Source organism: Elephantulus edwardii, unplaced genomic scaffold (assembly GCF_000299155.1).
Source record: "Elephantulus edwardii isolate Elephantulus edwardi_28Jun2011 unplaced genomic scaffold, EleEdw1.0 scaffold00093, whole genome shotgun sequence".
Taxonomy (NCBI): Eukaryota; Metazoa; Chordata; class Mammalia; order Macroscelidea; family Macroscelididae; genus Elephantulus; species Elephantulus edwardii.
Window position 1 is genome coordinate 12,105,948 of NW_006399843.1, and position 20,235 is coordinate 12,126,182.

Sequence of the window (20,235 nt, forward strand, 5' to 3'; positions counted from 1 at the left end):
CAGTGTCACAGTGTTCAGCTTCACAGTGACCACAAGTTACCTCTGTACAGCAAGTGGACACTCCAGGGCTATACAACCTAGAAGACTGTTTAAACAAAAACAAAGAAAAATAGGCCCAAGGGCCGCCTTCCGTATCTTACCATTCTGGCACACCCAAATGCTGGCCAACTCTGGCCCAGCGACCCCCAGTTCATCTGGCAAGTCGGCACAGAGAAAGACACAAGCGCCAGGAGCCTTCCATACCTGCTTCTCCTCAAGAAGCCAGAGGCCGCATGCAGCTGACACTAATATACTGGTTAATTTACGAAGTTCATGCACGTTGTTATCCACACCAGATCTTTCCCATTTCCTTCACCCGCCGCCGCCCCCCCACCCCGCCTCTCTCCATCCATCAAATTGTGCAACCCTATTGTTAGGTTAGGTTAGTGGGTTTAAAGAAGAAATCAGAGAGAACGAGAGAAAGCTTAATGCAGCTTTATTAAAGGGGGGAAAGGGGAGCTCCCTGCTGAGTTCCTTATCCTGGAGAGGCAGAATGGGAAGTCACACTGTGAACTTACTGGGGAGGATTTTTATAAACAGAGTTTTTAGGGAGGGACATTCCACTCTGACTTACGAGCCACCTGCTAGCTTAGCCAGACAGGCAAGGCCGTTTTCTTATAAGCAACAAGCAAGGCCATCAGCATTTGAGTTCTGAATTCTCCATTCTTCTCTTTGGCCCTCTTTGCTCAGACTAACACCTATGATTATTGCCCACCCCCTAATCCTCAGCCCTCTGCTCCTACCTTCCCCCCTCCCAACTCTTCCCTCTTGGATTCTCATAGTCGTTCTACTGGTTTACTTCTCATAGTCGTTCTACTGGTTTACTTACAAAGTTCAAATACATTGTTTTTCACACTGGATCTTTCCCATCTCCTTTACCCAGCCCTCCCTCCACTCATCAAATTGTGTCACCCTATGATTAACCTCCCTACCCCACCCCATCTTCACCCCTCTGCTCCCATCCTCCCATCTCCTTAAATCCTCATACTCATTCTCCAATAATGATCTTTTTTTTCCCAGGTTTTCAGAGGCAGCTTGATAGCATGAGAGGATATTACCCATCCTTCTCCTGTGGAGCAGCTGGTGTCCTCAAATCCTGTGCCTTTGGGATTACAGCACAGCTTCTTGCCAGTAGGCCACCAGAGCTCCCAGAAGTACACATTAATGTCTTCAAAATATTATCTCTTTAAAAAAATAAAGAAAAGAATAAGAAATTTGAAAAGGTCTCTTGTAGTAGAACTGACCACTGGAATGGGGTGTTTGACATCTTGACTATTACTTTCATGGTCTTGATTCTGGATCCAAGAAAATTTAATTTATTAGCAGTTCAAAATTTTCTTCAGTTATCACAACGCTATTTGTTAGTCCAGTTGTAACATTTTTTTTTTACATTTATTACCATTGTTAAAGGGTAATCCATAACAAACATAGCTGTTTTGTGTCTCCATCATTCAGTGCTTCAAGTTTTCTGTTTTTAGCAAGCATGGTTGTGTTGTTCCAATAATGGCCTTATACAGTTGTTGGGGTTTTTTTATTACAGGATTGAGTTAGTTCACTTAGCATAATGCTCTCCAGACCCTCCCAAATTAAGTAGTAATTTACAACATCATTGTTCCTGCATGCTGCATAGTAGTTAATCATGTGACTGTACCATAATTTCTCAACCCATTCATTTGTGGTTGGACATGTGGGCTGTTTCCATGTTCTTGCAATAGTGAATAATGCTGCTATGAACACTGGTGTATGAGTCTCTGTTAGTGCCTCAGTTCTCATTTTCTCAGAGTATATTTCAAGCAGTGGAATAGCTGGGTCATATGGAATTTCTATGTTCTCCTTTCTGAAGAAGTGCCAAACTGCCTTCTAGAGTGGTTGTACCATTTTACAATCCCACCAACAATGTATAAGAGTTCCTATCTTAAGAAGCTGCACTGCAATCCCAGAGGCACATGGTTCGAATCCACCAGATGCTCTGTTGAGGAAGGAAGGGCAATCTCCTCCTGTACCAGTCAGATCTGATTTGACGGTACACACACACACACACACACACACACACACACAAAAAAAAAAAAAGAGTTCCTATCTTGCCACATCCTCTCCAATATTTATTACTTGCTGTTCTGTTAAATTTTGCCACTACTAACTGGAGTGAGATGGTATCTCATTGTGGTTTTGATTTGCACCTCTCTTATTGCCAGTGATTTTAGCATTTCTTCATGTGTCTGCTTGCCATAAGAATTCCTCTGGTTAAAGTCTTTCCATGTTTTTTGCCCATTTCGTAATTGTATTATGATTCTGTCAACTTTTTATATGAGACCCTTGTCTGAAATGGTATTGCCAAATGCATTTTTCCCAGTCAGTAGGTGTTCTTTTCATCTTGTTGGAAAAGGGTTTTATGCAAACAGGGATTTAATCTTTAGGAGGTCCCATTCATCAGTTTTATCCTCTCCAGATCGGCTGCATTTGACAGTTTCTTTATACCATAGACTAGGCTGCCTAAGCTTGATCCCAGTTTGTCTCTGATGAACCTTATGGTTTGGGGCTTTACTTGCATGTCTCTGATCCACTTGAGTTGATTTTTGTGTATGGTATGAGATGTGGATCCTGTTTTCAATTCTTTCTTGATAACGATCTTTTTTGTGTTAAATTTTACTCCTTGACACAGCTTGAGTTAGTTTTTATCCAACTCTCAGATGCATAGCAAGTGATTGGAAACACTATGGCCTGAATGAGGCACAAAAGTCCTCAAACTGACATCGTTGCTTCTCAATAATCTGGAGAAATCTCTAATTGTACATTTCCTGATTTCCTGACTACTGGTATCATGAGTGTTAATTGTGGATCCAAGTAAGATGAAGTTGTTGATAGTTTCAATCTTTTCTCTTTCTATTATGTTACCTATAGGTCCAGTATTTGTTTTCTTGAGCACTGAGATACAATCCATATTGAAGGATGTATTCTTTGACCTTCTACAACAAGTGTTTCAAGTCCTCCTCACTTTCAACAAGGTCGTGTCATCTGCATAACACATGTTATTAATGAATCTTCCTCTAATTTTGATGTCACATTCTTCTTCACAGAGTCCAGCTTCTCAAATAATTAGCTAAGCATAGATTGGATAGGGAGAGAGAGAATGACCTTGATACACTCCGTTCCTGATTTTAAATTATGTAGTGTTCCCTAGTCATACAACAGCCTCCTAGTTTAGGTATGGGTTTCACATGAACACAATTAAGTGCTCTGGAATTCCCATTCTTCTCAATGTTAGCCATAACTTGTTATTATCTACATAGTCAAATGCCTTTGCATGGCCAAATGCATTTGACATAAACAGACATTCTTCTTGTATTCTTTACTTTCAGCCAGGATCCATCCAACATCAGCAATTATATCTCTGGCGTCACAGCTTCTTCTAAATTCTGCTTGAACTTCTGCCAGTTTCCTATCTATGTACTGTTCTAGCAGTTTTTGAATGATCTTCAGCAGTATTTTGCTTACATGTGATATTAATGATAATGTTTGGTAGTTTCCACATTCTGTTGAATCACCTTCCTTGGGAATGGGAATAAATATGGAACTCTTCCAATATGTTGGCCAAATTTCCTCCAAATTTGTCCTCCATATTTCCTGGTATAGACTGGTGAACACATCCAGGGCTGCATCTGTTTGTTGAAACAAGTCAGTTGGTATCTCATTGATTCCTGGGGCCTTATGTTTTGCCAATGTCTTCAATGCAGCTTCTACTTCTTCCTTCATTACCACTGGCTCCTGTTCATATGATATTTCTGAAATTTTTCTGTGTCATTCAGTTCTTTTTGGTACAGTGACTCTGTGTATTCCTACCATCTTCTTTTGATGCTTCCTGGGTCATTCAAGATATTTCCCATAGCATCATTCAATATTGGACACAAGGGTTAATTTTTTTTTTTCAATTCTCCATGTTTGAGAGGTGCAAAGTGAATTATTCCCTTTTTAGTTTCCAATTCTAGCTTTCTGCGCATTCCATTATAATACTTTGCTTTGTCTTCTCAGGCTGCCCTTTGAAATCTCTTCTGCTCTTTTACTTCGGCATGGTTCCTCTTTGTTTTGGTTTTCTTGACATTCTGGTGCAATTTCCAGAGTTGTTTCTGACATCCATTTTGTTTTTTCCTTTCTGTCTGTCTTTGTAATGACCTTTTGTTCTCTTCGTGGTTGATATCCTTGATATATATCATCCCACAACTCATGTGGTCTTTAGTCATTGGTGTTCAATGCTTCAAATCTTAATTTTAATTAAACCTGATTTTGAAATTTAGATGGAATAGATTCAAGATGATACCTTGGTTCATACCTCTAGTGTACCATGGATAGTACACTGCTTTAAATGTGGGTGTGGCATGTCAGATTCAGAACACACAAGAGCATCTGGTAAGAGTCAAGGATCCCAGTTAGAGGTGATATGTTCAATAATCCCAGAGCTGTTGCATGACACAAACTCCCAGATGGAGGGAGGCTCTGCACATGGGGCTGTGTGCACACATTGCTACTGCCAGATACAGAATGACACCACCCTGAGCATACATGGTGCTGGGATGGGGGCAGGGAAACACTGCCAGTCACTTGGCTGGGACGTGGGGATTATGAAAAGGAGGAAATGTTGCTTCCCTGTACTCCCAGAGGAGATTGCATCTTCGTTGTCAGCACTGCTGGTGTGAACACTGCTGCAGTTGTAGGCTTCTGCACTGACAAGAAAGTCCTAGACGATGCATGAAGTACTGGCATCCTAAAATGACCCTGAAGTAAGTGACTAATATGGAGAAATAATAGGAGAGGTAACAAGCAAATCAGTATGCAGCCTAATGTGATACAAATGTGATAGCTCTTATGTCCAGAGGCAATACAGCCAAGGAGCAAGACCTCCAGAAATCTACTTCTCTATTGACAGAACAGTAGTGGAACAAGAGCTCTCTTGAAGATGAATCTTTGTCTACAAAGTTCTTTGGAAGAACTGTGGTGATATTGATGGAAAATGTAATTAAAAGAGCAACATTCATTAAATAAAAATTTATTAACATTTAAAAAAAATAAAGAAGAAGGTTCAAAATGGCAATGCCTCACTGTTCCCAACTCACTACTCCATCTGTCTCCTTAGTTGATGGGCTCATTCCATTTCTTCCTCATGTCAGTGTTTGAACTGTTTGGGTGGTTTTTGTGTTTGGGGTGGTTTTTTTTTAATCTTTAAAACTCAGGGTTAATGTGTTATCTGTAACTATTATCTTTGGGGGTTTTTTGGGATATCTTTGTAGAAGGGAGTCTGGACATCTCTCTAGTCTGTCATCTTATTTGTTGTTGTTGTTGTTGTTGTTGTTGTTGTTGTTGTTGATTGCCGCCAAGTTGAGCACGACTCATAGCCACCCTATGAACAAAAGACCTGAAGCCTTTCTATAACTATTGTTTCTTCAAGTTCACAGAGTTTCCAGAAGAATGTGATTTAGGAAATGAATACCACTCCGGCTTCCAAACCAGAATCAATCTGGGAGCTCCACCAAACACTACCCACAATGGGTAGCCATTATGGTGTTTGGCACACCTATGGCACAGTTGTTCCATTATGGCATTTGAGCATCATGGTAGATGGGGAAAAATTTGAAATTATCAGCAAATTCATATTATTTGGATCCACAATCAAATACCTTTGGTATCAGCAATTAGAAGATCAGGAGACATATTTCACTGAGAAAGCCTGCAGTCAGGGAACTCTTCAAATTATTGAGGAGCAAATGATGTCAGTTTGAAGACAAAGGTGTGTCTGATTAGGTCATGGCGTTTTCAATCACTTGCTATGCATATGAGAGCAGGGCATGAATATGGATGACAGAAGAATTAATGCCTTAAAAAATTAAATTAAAATTTTTTTTAAAAAGAATCAATGACTTTAAGCTCTGGTGTTGGAGAAAAGTACTGAATATTCCATGGATTGTCATGATATATGAGATATGGCTTGAAGAAGGTTCATCTTACCTAGAAGTCCATAAACTTTCATTGGAATGTTCAAAAGTAGATCGCCAAGTGTTTCTTCCTACTCTGTCGTCTTCTGGAAGCTCTGGTGATGCCTGTCCAGCACAGCTAACGCTGCTTATACAGCCCCCAGCATCACAGCAACATACAAACACCATGGTGCAGCTCACTGTTCAGACAAGTGGTGGCTAAGGGTCACTTTTATCATACCCATAGCGACTCTATGTCCTCTTTCTCATGATGAATTTCCTGTAATTATCCATTGAATGTGCATATTTCCTTTATTTTTCCATAAAGAATGAAAGCCTGTCATTTATTGTTGTATTAATAGTTGTTGCTGTGTGCCACTAAGTCAGAACTGACTCAGAGCTGATCCTCTAGCAGGTTTTCAGAGGTAGTTTAATTGCACAGAAGATTGCCCATCCTTCTCCTTCGGAGCAACCAGTGGATTTGAACCCTATATCTTTAGGATTCCAGTTCAGTTTCTTACCTCTAACCCACCTGAGTACCCAGCTTATTGAATATTTACTAAACAAATAATTTTGCTTTTTAGAATCTAAGTTCTGTAGCAGTTGCTCAAGTACAAAATAGACTTGAAAACAGTGTCTACCTCAGTGGGTTTTTTTAAGATTAAAGGATTTTATTGACCAAGTCCTTGGTACCAGTGCCTGGCATATAGAAATGCTGTATTAGTTCACACTAATAACAGCAGATTTTGAGGTTGACTATGATTATATCTATCAGAACAAAAAAAGTCTCTTTGTCTGAGAGAACGAGCTTGTTCTGTGATCGTATTCTTTTTGTGTGTGTGAGTGTATTCTTTAACCCTTTTCAATATTCAGTAGTGTGAGATTTTAAAAAAGCATTTTTGCAAATGTTATAAACAAATACTACATTGTGGGTTTTAAGTCAATGAGTATTTTCAAGTCACTGCTTTTATTAATAAAATAACTGTATTCTCTGGCTCACACCAAGTCTACCATAGAGCAAAAGTCATGCTGCTCTCTGCAGTGTCACCCTCCCATCACAGCTTACTTCTGAGGGGCGTAGAGAGTGGTATCGGAGAAGAAGGCCCCCATTTGCACGTATATTGGGTAAAGCCTGGGCAGTCGGGTTGCAGGTGTTTTGCACAGGCGCCTCAGGTTTTGTCAGTCTTCTGGTTCATCTTTATGGGTGGGATGTGGGGCCCAACTCGCTCATCAACCAACCCAGGTGGCTGCCTCGTAGATCATTTCCAAGTGACGCAGAGCCCCGCAGGCCCAGAGGCTCCTCCACACTTCCTGTGTGGGGTTCAGAAGCCTGCCTCTCCTCCCAGCCTTGGGGACCTGCTTCAGAAAATGGTGAGTCTCCCTCCTGTAAAGAAAGCTCCTCTTTTCATGCTACCATTGGGAGCAATGGTCCCAGGGTCTTCATCTCCAGCAGATGCTTTGAAAGGGCCCTCTGGTTTCTTTTTCAGAAGTAATACGCCTACTCACCTCCGCCATCTTAGGTCAAGTGTTTTGGGGGGAGAAGGATGCGGCTGTGCACTCTCTGGATAACTCTGGGGCTCTGCCTTTTATCAGGTGAGCTGATGGGATGAAAAGGGAGGGTGTTTCCCCAGACCTTACCTGGGCTGCCCATTAACACCAAAGAGGCTCATTTATCAGACGATTGGGGAACTATTTGTGTTAAGAGAAGAGTGAGAGTAAAGGCTGGAAGCCAATTTTTTAAAAAAAACTCCCTGGGTGCCTGGAAGCTTAGAGACCAATACAATAAATCGAGGTGATGTCTATCAGAAGCTAAAACTCTTTCTGTCTGTTCTCAGGCTTGTTCCATCAATACATTTATCAAGACCTTTGAGGCTAATTGGAAGAGATTAGAAGAACTAAGTTCCATTCTCTGCTTTGGAAAAGCAGGTGTAGGGCACAAAATAATGAACCCAAATTGTGTGCACTGTATAGAAAGTTTGGTATTTTTGAGACTGTTAAATAGCTCACAGGCTTTCGGCCTTTTCATTTATCAAGAGCTCTTGATCAGTTGGAACATAGGTTAATAAATAACAAAGACCATTTCTATTCTTCAAATTAGATCAATAAGACAAAAAAACCCAAAACCTTGCTGTTTATTGAGTGTGAGACATCACATAAAGGGAGGGGACCTTTTATATATGTTAACTAATTTAATCATTACCTCCACCTTGGAAAACAAACATTGCCTTACCTATTTTACAGATAAACAGAGGCTCAAAAATGGTGAACAATTTGCTTAAAACCTCAGTTAGTAAGCGCAGAAGCCAAGTCTGTCTGTCTCTGCCCTTAATGTCTGCACAGGAGGCCAAATGGTTGAAAATGGCTTGTGACCATTGTGTTTCAGAGAACTAGAAAAGGCTATCACAACTGAGCTGCAATTGCAAAGCCACAGCCATGATGTCTCTATTTCCTGATTCATCTTCTGAGATCTATCCAGACTAAGATTTCTCATCCTTAAATGTATGCATGAGGGAGCTCTGATGGCTTAGTGGTAAGGAATTGTGCTGCCAAGTCAAAAGTATGCAGAGGTTCAAATCCACCAACTGCCCCACAGGAGAAGGATGGACGGTCTCCTTCCATGGGATTTACCACCTCTGAAAACTCACTGAAGGATCAGACATGGGTCGGTTCTGACTTGACGGTATACACAACAACTACAATTGTGCACATAAATTATCTGAGAGTCCTTTAAACGGCAGCTTCTGCTTCTACAGATCTAGAATGGAAACAGAGATGCTGCGTTTCCAACAAGCTCTCTGGTTTGAGGAATGAATGCATTGTGAGCAAGAAGGAGTCGAGTGTGACTTCTGCCCAGAGTGGCCAGGCATTTGCTGAAAGGTTTATGATATAAAACTACTGCTACACCTTCTCTAGAGTTCTTCCCTCCATTTTTACTTAACGTCGTGACAACATGCCATCACAGAGATCTCAGCTCGCTAGAGAACTTCTTAGTCCAGTAGAGGTCCAGGCAAATATAAATCTTTCAGGCACAACCAGGGCAACTGTTCATTGTAACAAAACTGACTCACTGCTGGGTGAGGGGACACCAAGGCCTAGTGGGACTGTGATCAGGTTTTCTACTCACAGGCTCTTGTTGGTGAGTAATCAGAGTGTCAGATAATTTCCAGCTCCGTCTGGAAATGTGTAGAGAACAAATGGAACAACTGAATTAGCAGATAAGCAGATGAGGTGCAGCCAGAATCTCTATGTGTGTACCCAAAGAAGAGCATATTTTTCACCATAAAAGCAATTTTTGAAATGAAAGTTTAGTTGCAAAATTCTTTTGCCATTTCCCCACTGCAGGGGGTGGGGGGTGGAGGGTGGGGGGGATGGACCCAAAGTTTTAATTTCTATCTGTTAAATGCTCTTCTGTCTGTTAAATACTGACCGCTTCCTTCTGACTTGACCGAGAATGCCTGTCTGCAGCTACCTTTTCTTGAAGTAGGAATGACTGTGATGTAACAACAGGCAGGACCAGCTTAGCTGTTCTTAAATGATCGTACTAAACTATCACCCATTTAATGTTTAACATTACGAGCATTCACAGTGTTAACTAACTCCTTTTTCTTAATATTTTCTAGGTGGTGAACAGGATCAAGACGGTAATATATTCCTCCCTCCATTTTTTGAAATCAGAATTCTCAGTCTTGATGAGTGGAGCTCTCTGTAGGCCTCTCACTGAAATCAGGAAAAGGTGTTTCTGCCATCTTCTTCATTTTTAGGAAAGTGCCAAAATAGTGAGATTTAACTATCCAAGAGGGGGAAATTGAGAGAATGAAATTGAAAATGCCAAATATGTTCTTTTGTTTGCATTTCATACCTGATGTGAGATTTTGCAGAGGGTGGGTCACACGAATACATATCTGGCCATACGTTGTTTGTGTCCATTTGTGGACGGACACAGCTCCACTCTGGGACACATACGTCCGAATACTATGGGTTTATGTGTGTGCGTGTATGTGCACATGCTTATGAGTGGGCCTGGCCTGGATTCACTTCCTCAGTCATAGGAACAGTGTTGAGGGAGGCTCCCTATCGGAAGCCTCACTATTTAACCAATTTCTCCAGTGGATTAAACCAACTTCATTAACCCGAAAGCAATTATACTTTCTTAAAAAATATAATGTGTAGTGTGCATGGTGTAAGAGTCATTTTTGTCAATGACCCTCAGTAAACTATAGACTCGAGAACCCAAAACAATCTTTTGTACCCAGTATAAGGAATGTGAGGATCCATTGTTTTCTAACAGAGGAGGGGAAAATTATTCCAACTCAGGGGAGCAGGGTCTGATTTAGAATGTCGCTAATGGTTTCTTATCATTTTCTTTTCAGATAATGAGAACCATGGTAAGATAATTTTCACTTTTTTCAGCCTTTTTTTCACAAATGTGGAGCAAAGTGGCCACAAAGAATAATCACAGTGATTGAGAGACAGAACTATCAGAGGGAAAATATAATTACCTTTCAGCAGGACCTAGATAAGATTTGGCTGTTGGTAGCTGTCATGTCTGATTATGGCCAAGCATAACCAGGTGAGGTATGGCATGTGTTCTGAGTGTATGATCAGGAAGTATATGCACATAAACGTAAGATATACCTAGGAGTACGGGTTGGAGCGACCACACTTTTTTTTTTCCAGGTTCAAATGTAATTTTTATTTGCAGTTATAACATATAATTTCTTTTTTTCTATAACATGTATTTTCAAATACATATACATTGGATGTAAATAAAGCATTGCATTACTGCCTCCTAATCCTAAATTTGGGCATGTTGCAAGGAGGGACCAGTCCTTGGAGAGGGACATCATGCTTGGGAGGGGGTAAGAACAGCGCAAGAGAGGAAGACCCTTGATGAGATGGATTGATCCAGTCACTGGGGTAATGGGGGTAGGTGTGTCAGAGACTCTAAGATTGGCACAGGATAGAGTAGGATTCAGAGCTGTTATACATAGGGCCACTGGGTCACAAGTGACTCAATGGCACATAACAACAACAATGCTAAATTATTTCTTGCTCCAGCTATAGATTTCGTATAAGCATAATTAAGGATTCTATGACCACACTTTTTTCTGTAAAGTATTAATTCCTAGAAGGCAGAGAGAGCATCTTATGTACCTGACCTAGTGCCTGGCACATACTAAGTGCTCAGTGGATATTTTTTTAATTCATAAATTAAGAAATCTATGGATACATTTCTTATTATCTTTCTACCTGAAGCTGGTTGGTAGCCTTGTGTAAAAGAAAAATAATTAGTAATATAGTGTGTTTTGTGCTCTGATATCAGTAGACTCTGAGTGAAATGAAGTATAGACAGAGTACTGACCAATTCCTCATAGGCTAGTTGGAAAAGATTCTCAGAGGGCATTGTTTCTTGTCCTGCTTCCTTCCTAACCTGGACAGCACCTCCCTTCTGAGGCACCCTGGAAGTCACCATATTGATGTCAAGTGTATTGCAGGTATCCATCAACACAGCATCTCCGATCAGCTCAAAACTCCTGCACACAGGTGATCCCTCCATCTTCAGCCTCCCGAGTAGCTGAGACTGCAGGTGGCCATCATTGTGCCCAGCCCAGAGGAGGCAATTCTTGAATGACATTTTAAAGGATGAGTTAATATTCTAGGGAAGAATATTTTAGGCAAAGGAGATAAAGCCCTACCAAATGAAGCTAAGAGTCTAAAGCTAGACGGATGTTTAAACCAAGGCTAACTACTTACTTGCTGGGTGGCTATGAACCATTTCTTTAATTTTTCTGTGCCATAGCATTGTCATCTGTGAAATGAGGTCAGTAATGGTAACTAGTTCATAGAGCAGGGAGCTGACTCGGCCTTTTTGGTAGAAAGTTACATTGCCATCCCAAAGGCAGGTAGTTCAAATCCACCAGCTACTCCAAGGCAGAAAGCTGGACAATCTCCTCCCACCTGACTTATAGTCTCTGAAAATCTGCTGGAGGGTCAGCTATGTGTCGGTTCCAACTCGATGGCAATGAGTTGAGTTCACAAGGTTCTGGTAAAGGTTTTATTCATAATTAACAGACTTAAAATATTAACTAGTATATCAAAAACACTGTCTTAGATCAATTCATAGCAACCCTCAATCAGGTTTCTAGGGTAAATTTTTACAGGGGGAAACTGTCCTGCTTTCTCCCACTGAATGGCTGGTGGATTCAAACTGCTGGCCTTTTGATTGTTGTTGAACCAACTCAATTCACAGCCGACCCGCCAGCAAGTTTTCACAGGCAGTTCATAGTACGAGAGGAGATTGTCCATCCTTCTCCTGCAGAGCAGCTGGTGCATTCAAACTGCATATCTTTGGTATCGCAGTGTCACTTCATACCACACGACCACCAGAGCTCCCTGACCTTCTAGTTAGTAGCCTGAAAGCAGTAAGTGGATATTAACTATTATTATATGGAAAGCATACATATTATAGATAATAAACATTAATGTTAACTGAGAACTTTTGTTCTAGGCATTACCTAAATATTTTCATTTCCTCATTCAATTCTAAAATCCCCATTTTATAGATAAGAAAACTGAGGCTTGGAAAAATAAACATATAACCCAATCAGAGTTAAATGTAAGTGCGGACTTTATCAAACACTAAAGCTCATTTTCTTAACCATTTTGAATTATTTTAAAAAATCTTTGAAAACACACTGTTTCTAAGCATAGACACTTGGGCCCTTGTATGAGCATATGTAAACTCTGAAACAAAATTTATGCCAACAACAGAAAGATAGAAGCCAGTTTCTTTGCATTTCTTTTTCCAAATACATCATGCAGCATATTATACTTACTTAATTTTACTCTATTTGTGATTTCCAGTTCATTTAGCTTTTTTTTTTTTAAGTGATGCAAAGTCACCTGCAAGTCAGAGCAACATTACTTATTGTCAGGATGCTCAGCTTCTAATTAGTAGGAAGTGGGTAACTGCTGGGGAATGATTTGCTATTTAGTGCCATCTCAGGCAGACTGCTCTTTGAGCAACTGAGTCAGAACTCAGTTCTGTTCCCCATTGTAGCAGGACACCAAGAAGAAAAAGATAAAAGGAATTAGCAAATTTTCTTTAATTCTCACAAAAGCTCTAGGAGATAGATGTTTTATCTCCACTTCCCTGATTAAGAAACTGAAGAGGTTAAGTGACTTGTCCTTAGTTACACAGCCTTTGGAGGGCATAGCTAGGATTCAAATTCTGTTCTTCCTTCTCTGAACTTTACTGCACACTGTAGCAAAACACTCCTGATAGAGAAAGTGCTGCCTCTGCATGCCACCCCCTCCTCTCTGATGGGTGTTGTGCACAGACCCTGGAATTGCCTCCTGCTGCCCAGGTTCCCAGTCCTAAATCTTCCAAGAAACAGGAATGCACCCTACAGCCCCACTTCCAGAGCAAAACTATGGGGAATGTGGCTGAATCCCCATATGCTATTTGGTGTATTATTTGTGAATTTCAATTGTCTACATCAATAGCTTCTTCTAAGAAAATTATTGCAAGTTAGTTAGACTTGGAAACAATTTAAAATAACACCACATTCTATTGGGAGAACCATTCTTTAATGATTTTTAGGATGTTTTAAATCATTTAAGGACAGTTACAGAAATGGATGGGTAGAAGTGCGGGACAGATGAGTTTTTTATCCCTTCTGAGGGCCTGTGTTTCTTCCAGCAAAATATGAATAATGGTCAATAGGTAAGGTCCAGGATCAGTGATTCAAAGGTGTGGAGGTCTTTATTCTAAGAATATCCCTTCATCTCTGTTTGGAATATGGTTCAGCTAATGCAGGAGGATCAGAATTCTTTATCAACTTTAAGATCTAAAAGTTTTGATGTGTCTGGGACTAAGGGGACATACTGGTGTGCTCTCAGTGTGCTGTGTCTTGAGTTAGAACTCTGAGCATACTCCTCTGCTCGTTTATGTCACCCCTGACGCTTGAGACTCTGGAGGATGGGGCACTTTTGGGGACATAGTGGGGATGGCATTTGGTTCCCCCTGAAAAATCAGACCTACAATGTAATCTTAAACTAAGGTTCTTTTTCTTGTTTTCTATAGAAACAAGTGGACACACAGAGCTGAGTAAGTTGATTAGTCTTTTGTTTGTACCCATTCTGAAAATGGATAGCAGTGAGTAGCTGAGGAGGAAACAGATTGATTCTGAGATTAACCCTGGCAACTGATGACCTCCCAGCTTTGCATTCCCAACCTCCCTTTTAAAGAGTTTCCAAATAGAAACTTTCACATTTTACTTCCATCTTTCACACTCCATGTTTTTCTCTACTTCCATTCTCCCCTTCCCATGTTTCAACCCTAAAGGCGCCTTTTTTTATTATTATTAATTTTAATGAAAGTTTACAGAGACTTATGGTTTCCAGTCATTCATTGTTGCACTTTTCTCCCTGCCACTCCCCACCCCATTCACTTTTTTTTTTTTATTTTACTTTTCTGTGTGCGTGTACCGTCAAATCAGATCTGACTGGTACAGGAGGAGATTTTCCCTCCTTCCCCGGCAGAGCATCTGGTGGATTTGAACCGTTCGCCTCTGGAATTGTAGTTGCAGCTCCTTGCCACTAGGCCACCAGAGCTCCCCTCCCATTCACTTTTAAAAAACTCTAGCTCCCTCTCTCCCCCATACTCACTCTTCTATACTTCCAGCCAGTCAGGTTCACTTCAGACAAACAAATCTAAGACTTGGGTGACAGGTAACTTTCTGCACTTAGTAGGTTCTGTGTCACTCATTTGCTTTGTTTGAAATCTTCCTGATTTCTCCATTTTCCCTTCTCCCTGTCTGTCCTCTTCCCCAGAATATAAAATCAGCATTAGTGGAAAAACTGTAACACTGGAATGCCCACTATCTGGCGAAATAAAATGGGAAAAAAATGGGAAAACTCTTGGCTCTTCTGAACCTGTGTACACTATGGTGGATTTTTCCGAAGTGGACAACAGTGGTTGTTATGCCTGCTACAATAATGAGAATGATAAGAAGTACTTCCTCTACCTGAAAGCACGAGGTAATACTGGTCTCAGGAGCAAGAACTGACAGGCTTGGGGCAGGGGCGGGGGCGCATATTAAAAGTGCATTCTCAACTACTTTCCCTCACCAAACTCATAGGCCCCTGAAGTCCTTGTGCTCTCTCTTACACTCAGTCCTGTGACTCTAGCTAGCACCAAGTAACATCACTGTTTTATGAAACAGAGATTAAACAACTCCACATGAGGCTATCTGGGCAATTTAAGCCAGCTCTGCATCTCACACAGCAACCTCCTAAGAGACAGACTGGCCAAGTCGTTTGCATTGAATCATGTCCTGAATTGTGGTAAGAGGGTTTTTTTCCCTAGTGCTTTACCCAGAGGGGTCAGAAAGGCTTGCAAAGGAGACTCAAGGCCAATATAGTAGGACTTCAGAAGCTAAGGCATAATGTTGTTGTTGTGTGAGTTGGAACTGACTCCTGGCTGCCTCCAGCAAGTTTTCAGAAGCCATACATCCCGCAGAAGGAGATTGCTCATCATTCTCCCTGGGGCAGCTGGTGGATTAGCACCACCTGTCTTTGGGTCAACAGCACAGCTCCTTACTCACAAGGCCGCCACAGCTGAGAATGAAACAAAAATAGAAAAACGGAAAACAAACTCTTTACTGTTGAGTTGATTCCAACTTAAAGTCTAGCGGAAGCAGACTGCAGCATTGTTCTCCAGAACAGCTGCCAGGGGGCTCGAACCATGGCTGTTCGACAGCAGGGTACTTTAACCCCTGCACCACTGCTGCTCATAATAATTCCCCTCCCTCCCTCTCTCCCTCTCTCATTGCTGTTAAATCAAAACTGACTCATAGCTAAGGCATCTCTAGCAGCTTTCTCAAAGTTGAAAGGTCATCATCATCAGTGGTTCCACAGAAGAAAAATGGCCAGCGTCCTTCCACCCCCAGTGCAACTCACAGCCTCTGAAAACCCACTGAAGGGTCAACTTTGAGTTGGTTCCAACTCAGTGGTAATGAGTTGAGTTGAGTGATAAATGGAGTGAAGACTGAGCCAAACAGTATCTGGCTCCAGAGACTCCACCTGTAAGTAACCACCATACTTGGTAATGTTTAAACCCATTAAATGGCTGTGGCCGTGGCAAGCAAGCAAGTATAAGAGAAGAACCACCTTAATTTTTTTCCTTTTTCCTACTTGGTTACCTCTTGTTTTCCCTTTTTTGTGATTTCTTCTCCTCTCTCCATACCCTCATATCAGTGTGTGAGAACTGCCTGGAGCTGGACCCCCTTGTGGTGATCGCCATTGTCATTGTTGATGTCTGTATCACGCTGGGCTTGCTATTGGTGGTGTATTACTGGAGCAAGAACCGGAAGGCCAAGTCCAAACCTGTGACTCGGGGAGCAGCCAGTGGTGGAAGACCCAGAGGTAAGAGCTCAAAACTTGGTCTGAGGAGATTCTCACCAAAGGGAGGGTCCAACTCCTACAGATAGGCCTCTGTCAGACATGCCTGTAAGGCCAAGGTCTCACTAGAGGGCTTCATGTCTCAGATCACTCAGCTCCTTCTCAACAGAAATGTACCAAAGAAGTTTATTATGTACAACTTCCTTAAAAAGCTTATTCACATATGTGGTTTGTGTACCATCGAGTCAGAACTGACTCCTAGCTGACTCTCCAGTACACTTTCCAAAGCAAGGGGAAGATTGGCTCTTTTTCTCCTGCAGAGCAGCTGGTGGATTTGAACCAAGCTCCTTTGGGTTGGCAGTGCAACTTCTTTCCACTCTGCCCCCAGGGGTCTCTTGCTCTTCTGGAACAGTCAGATTCTATCCCAAGCTGTGTAGAGAGAGGCCTTGGGGTTTGTATTTTCCTTCCCCTTCTCCAGTAGAAATAAACAATGAAAGATCTTGAACTGAAAGTCAGAAAAAGATGAAAAAAAAGACTATGGGATCTATAGAAATGGGAGGAAAGGGTTGGGGAGGGGAGGAGAAAGAAGGAGATGCTGCTGTGGTAAAGGATGAAGGGCTTTACCATCCTGGAACTAGGTCCCCTCACAGTAGCCATTATTGCAAGATTGGTATTCCCACTTGGAAACAAATCCTCTTCTGTCTCCTCAGCAGGACAAAAAAAGGAGAAGCCACCACCTGTTCCCAACCCAGACTATGAGGTAATAAGGGGTAAAGCGGCCAAGAAGTGGGATGAGGAGGGAGGTGATCCTTCTAGGGAGAAAAGAACAAATAGGCTTGTCCATCTTTCCTCCCAAATTCTCCCAAGCTCCTTCCTCAGGGTTCCCAGAAGAGGCTGCACATGCTCCCCTCTGCTTTCTCATGGTAGAACAGGGCATCGTGGTAGAACAGGGCCATCTGGAAGACTGCACGGCTTCCAAAGCCATTGAGGGACAGGCAGGAGACAGACACACTCTCAGCCTTTCTTTCTCTGGCTTGTTTACTGATTGGGAGACAGCTTTGGAGAATACCACGTATGTAAATCCTAACACCATAAACTCTAGGTTGATATTCTACCACCAAGCACTTACATCAGTTAGTAAAACATAACCTCAACCTCACACGCAGCTACACATGCCACGTGTGCGCACACACACACACAGCCAATCATTGCAGCCCTACCCTTAAATCTCACTAGACTACTTCTTGATTCAGCAATTAAAGAGTTAATGCCTGGATTGCAAATGACTACCAAGACTATTCTGATTGCTTGATATGTGTGCACTCCTAGTCCAACATTTTGAATATCGTTCCTGGACAAATTCAACAGACATTTACGAAGCACCAGCCAAGCATATGACATTCACTTTCTTGTGATTTCACTTAACCTTGACAAAAGTCCCGAGAGGTGGATCTTTAGATTCCCATTTTTTAAGTAAGAAAGCTGAGGATCACAAGAGGGAACCAGCCCAGGGCTCCTCCAGTCAGTGTTAAGTCAGGACTTGAACTTGCCTCCTGGCTCCCAAGCTCAAGGTTCTCCCATTGTAATACAGTTACATCGTCAGAGGCCCTTATTTCTTAGGAGCTGCTTCCTGCCATCCTAACCATCCTCTCTCTTTCACCCCTAGCCCATCCGGAAAGGCCAGCGGGACCTCTATGCTGGTCTGAATCAGAGAAATATCTGAGTGACTTTGATGACCCTTGCCTTTCACCGCCTAAGGCCAGCTGCTACTCCTAGTTTCTTGGACAAATCTTGGACCCCACAGAGAATTCTTCTGCCTTATAATGAACTCACAGCCTACAGCCTTTCCGCTAGCTTGCTCCTTCCTGTCTTCTTTGCTTGTGTCCAAATCTGGGACACCTTTTTAGTTGCCCTTTGAACTAACATCTGATCACCCTTTAACATTTGGCAGGCCCTCTTATCAAGATATATATTTCTGTTCTTACCGTTCCTCACTCCACTCCCATGCTTGTTCCCTTTCTCCCTCGTTTTCTTGTAAATTGTCCTGTCCTTAACCATTCCATCCTCCTTTCTGTTATCCAGCTTTATTTAGGGACCCTATGGGAATGGGTTTCTGAGCAGATGCCCTTCCCCATTTGCAGATCTGGTCTTCAGTGTCCTCCCCGCCTCCACTTGCATTACCACTGCCACTTGCATCTTCCCCAGGAATGCTCTAGCTCCTTATTAGCTGAGAGAGAGAGAAGGGATAAATAATAAATAAAGTAGCTATGCCTGGAACCTTTGCTTCTCTTTGTTTTGTTTGAGGCCCTCAGAAGCTGCTCTATTCCCTGAGACATCTCAGCTTCTCCCTTATAATCCCTGTGTTGTTGTTGGGGACTGTAGAGTCTGTGCTGACTCCTAACTGACTCATCCCTAACCCTCCAGTAGCTTTTCAGAGGCAGAAATTCACACAGTAGAGTAAATTATTGTCTTTCTCTCACAGAGCAGCTGGTGGATTTGAACCATATGCCTTTGGGTTGACAGCACAGCTCCTTACCACTGGGCCACTAAAGCTCCCTACTCCTACTCTGACTAAATTCTCACCTCTGATTCCAAATGTCAAGTACAGCTTATTTGCACAGCTGACGGTATATTTTCCTGAAACACTCCTTTGAAGAGGGCATCAAAGAGCAAATGTTTGACTCCTCTTGGAGAAAAGCATCTAGAGTGACCGTGGGTGACCACAGAGTGATCAGGGAGCCAGAAACACAAGCTTTGACAGGTAGAATGAGATCAGGGGATGAGAAGGCTGGTTGTGTAATGGGATGCAGGAGGGGGCACAGGTTTCTACCAGAGCAGAGAGATAAGCCAGGGCTAGGGGAACAGAGGAAGGAGGCGAGCTCAGGCCCCACCTGCTCTACCCCAGAGAGCCAACACCAGGCTGTGGTTCGGGTTCAGTGAGCAGGATGTGGTCTGTGCTCTAGTAAGGGTGTAGGAGGTGGGGTGACATGAGCCCAGAGGTAGTGAGCTCAACAGAAAACTTATTTCTCATGCTCCCACAGCATACCACAGCTGATGGCAAGGGGAGACCAGAGCGTTGAGAGGCTGTCTCAGTCCAGTTCCACCCAGCGGGTTCTCTTCTCTTCCTCTCTGCTCTTAGAAACCTCCCTGATGACCACACAGCTATTTATGTGTATGACCGTGGCTTTATAGAATGCTTCGTTAAGTAGCAGCCCTCCACACACTGTCCACACTCAGCTTTGGGCTGGACCTTCAGCTTCTTGCATTTGTTGGTCCCTTGTTGATGTGTGCAGTGTTGCCCATCACTCACCAGCCACTGATCAGAAGCTGAATTGGAGGCTGAAGCTCTGTTCCAACCAAGTGCATTTGATGCTAGGACTCCGTTAAAGGGAGGCATGGCTCAGGGTGATAAAAGCAGTAACAGTGGCCCTCTGCCTGGGGCGGGCTGCCCTCGGCCCCTGGCTCAGGGCGAGCCGCCGTGGCCTTCTGCCCGGGGCCGGCTGCGCTTGGCCCCCAGCTCGGGGTGAACCGTTGCGGCCCTCAGGAGCAAGAAGGCAAGCAGCTGTAACCCAAGACCACCAGTAAGGTGATAAAGCGTCCTCCCTTCCCCCCTTTATATCTACGCCCCTGTTCAGCATGAAGAAGCCAGAGAGTCGGCATCCAATTCCCAAATCAATAAGACAGTTGGTTTAATTACTATTGGAAAATGCTTGTCATTCCTCTGTAGCATCTGGTCCCCACTGGACCCTCATCATTTCCTTCACCTGCTTCCCCCACCGACCAAACTGTGCAGCTCTGCAACTGCATCCTGGCACATCCTCACCCTTCT

General features: G+C 42.6%; 1 protein-coding gene across 1 annotated transcript in view; it reads left to right on the forward strand.

Moving 5' to 3' along the window:
* CD3E (CD3e molecule, epsilon (CD3-TCR complex)) overlaps positions 1–18,129 on the forward strand; it is a 21,037-nt gene extending 2,908 nt beyond the window's left edge. Inside the window, exons 2-7 of the mRNA XM_006890886.1 lie at positions 9,623–9,643; positions 10,373–10,387; positions 14,838–15,044; positions 16,263–16,430; positions 17,120–17,166; positions 18,073–18,129. Coding sequence (XP_006890948.1) covers positions 9,623–9,643; positions 10,373–10,387; positions 14,838–15,044; positions 16,263–16,430; positions 17,120–17,166; positions 18,073–18,129 — 515 coding nt within the window. The remainder of the gene's footprint in view (positions 1–9,622; positions 9,644–10,372; positions 10,388–14,837; positions 15,045–16,262; positions 16,431–17,119; positions 17,167–18,072) is intronic.
* The last annotated feature ends 2,106 nt before the right edge of the window (positions 18,130–20,235 follow it).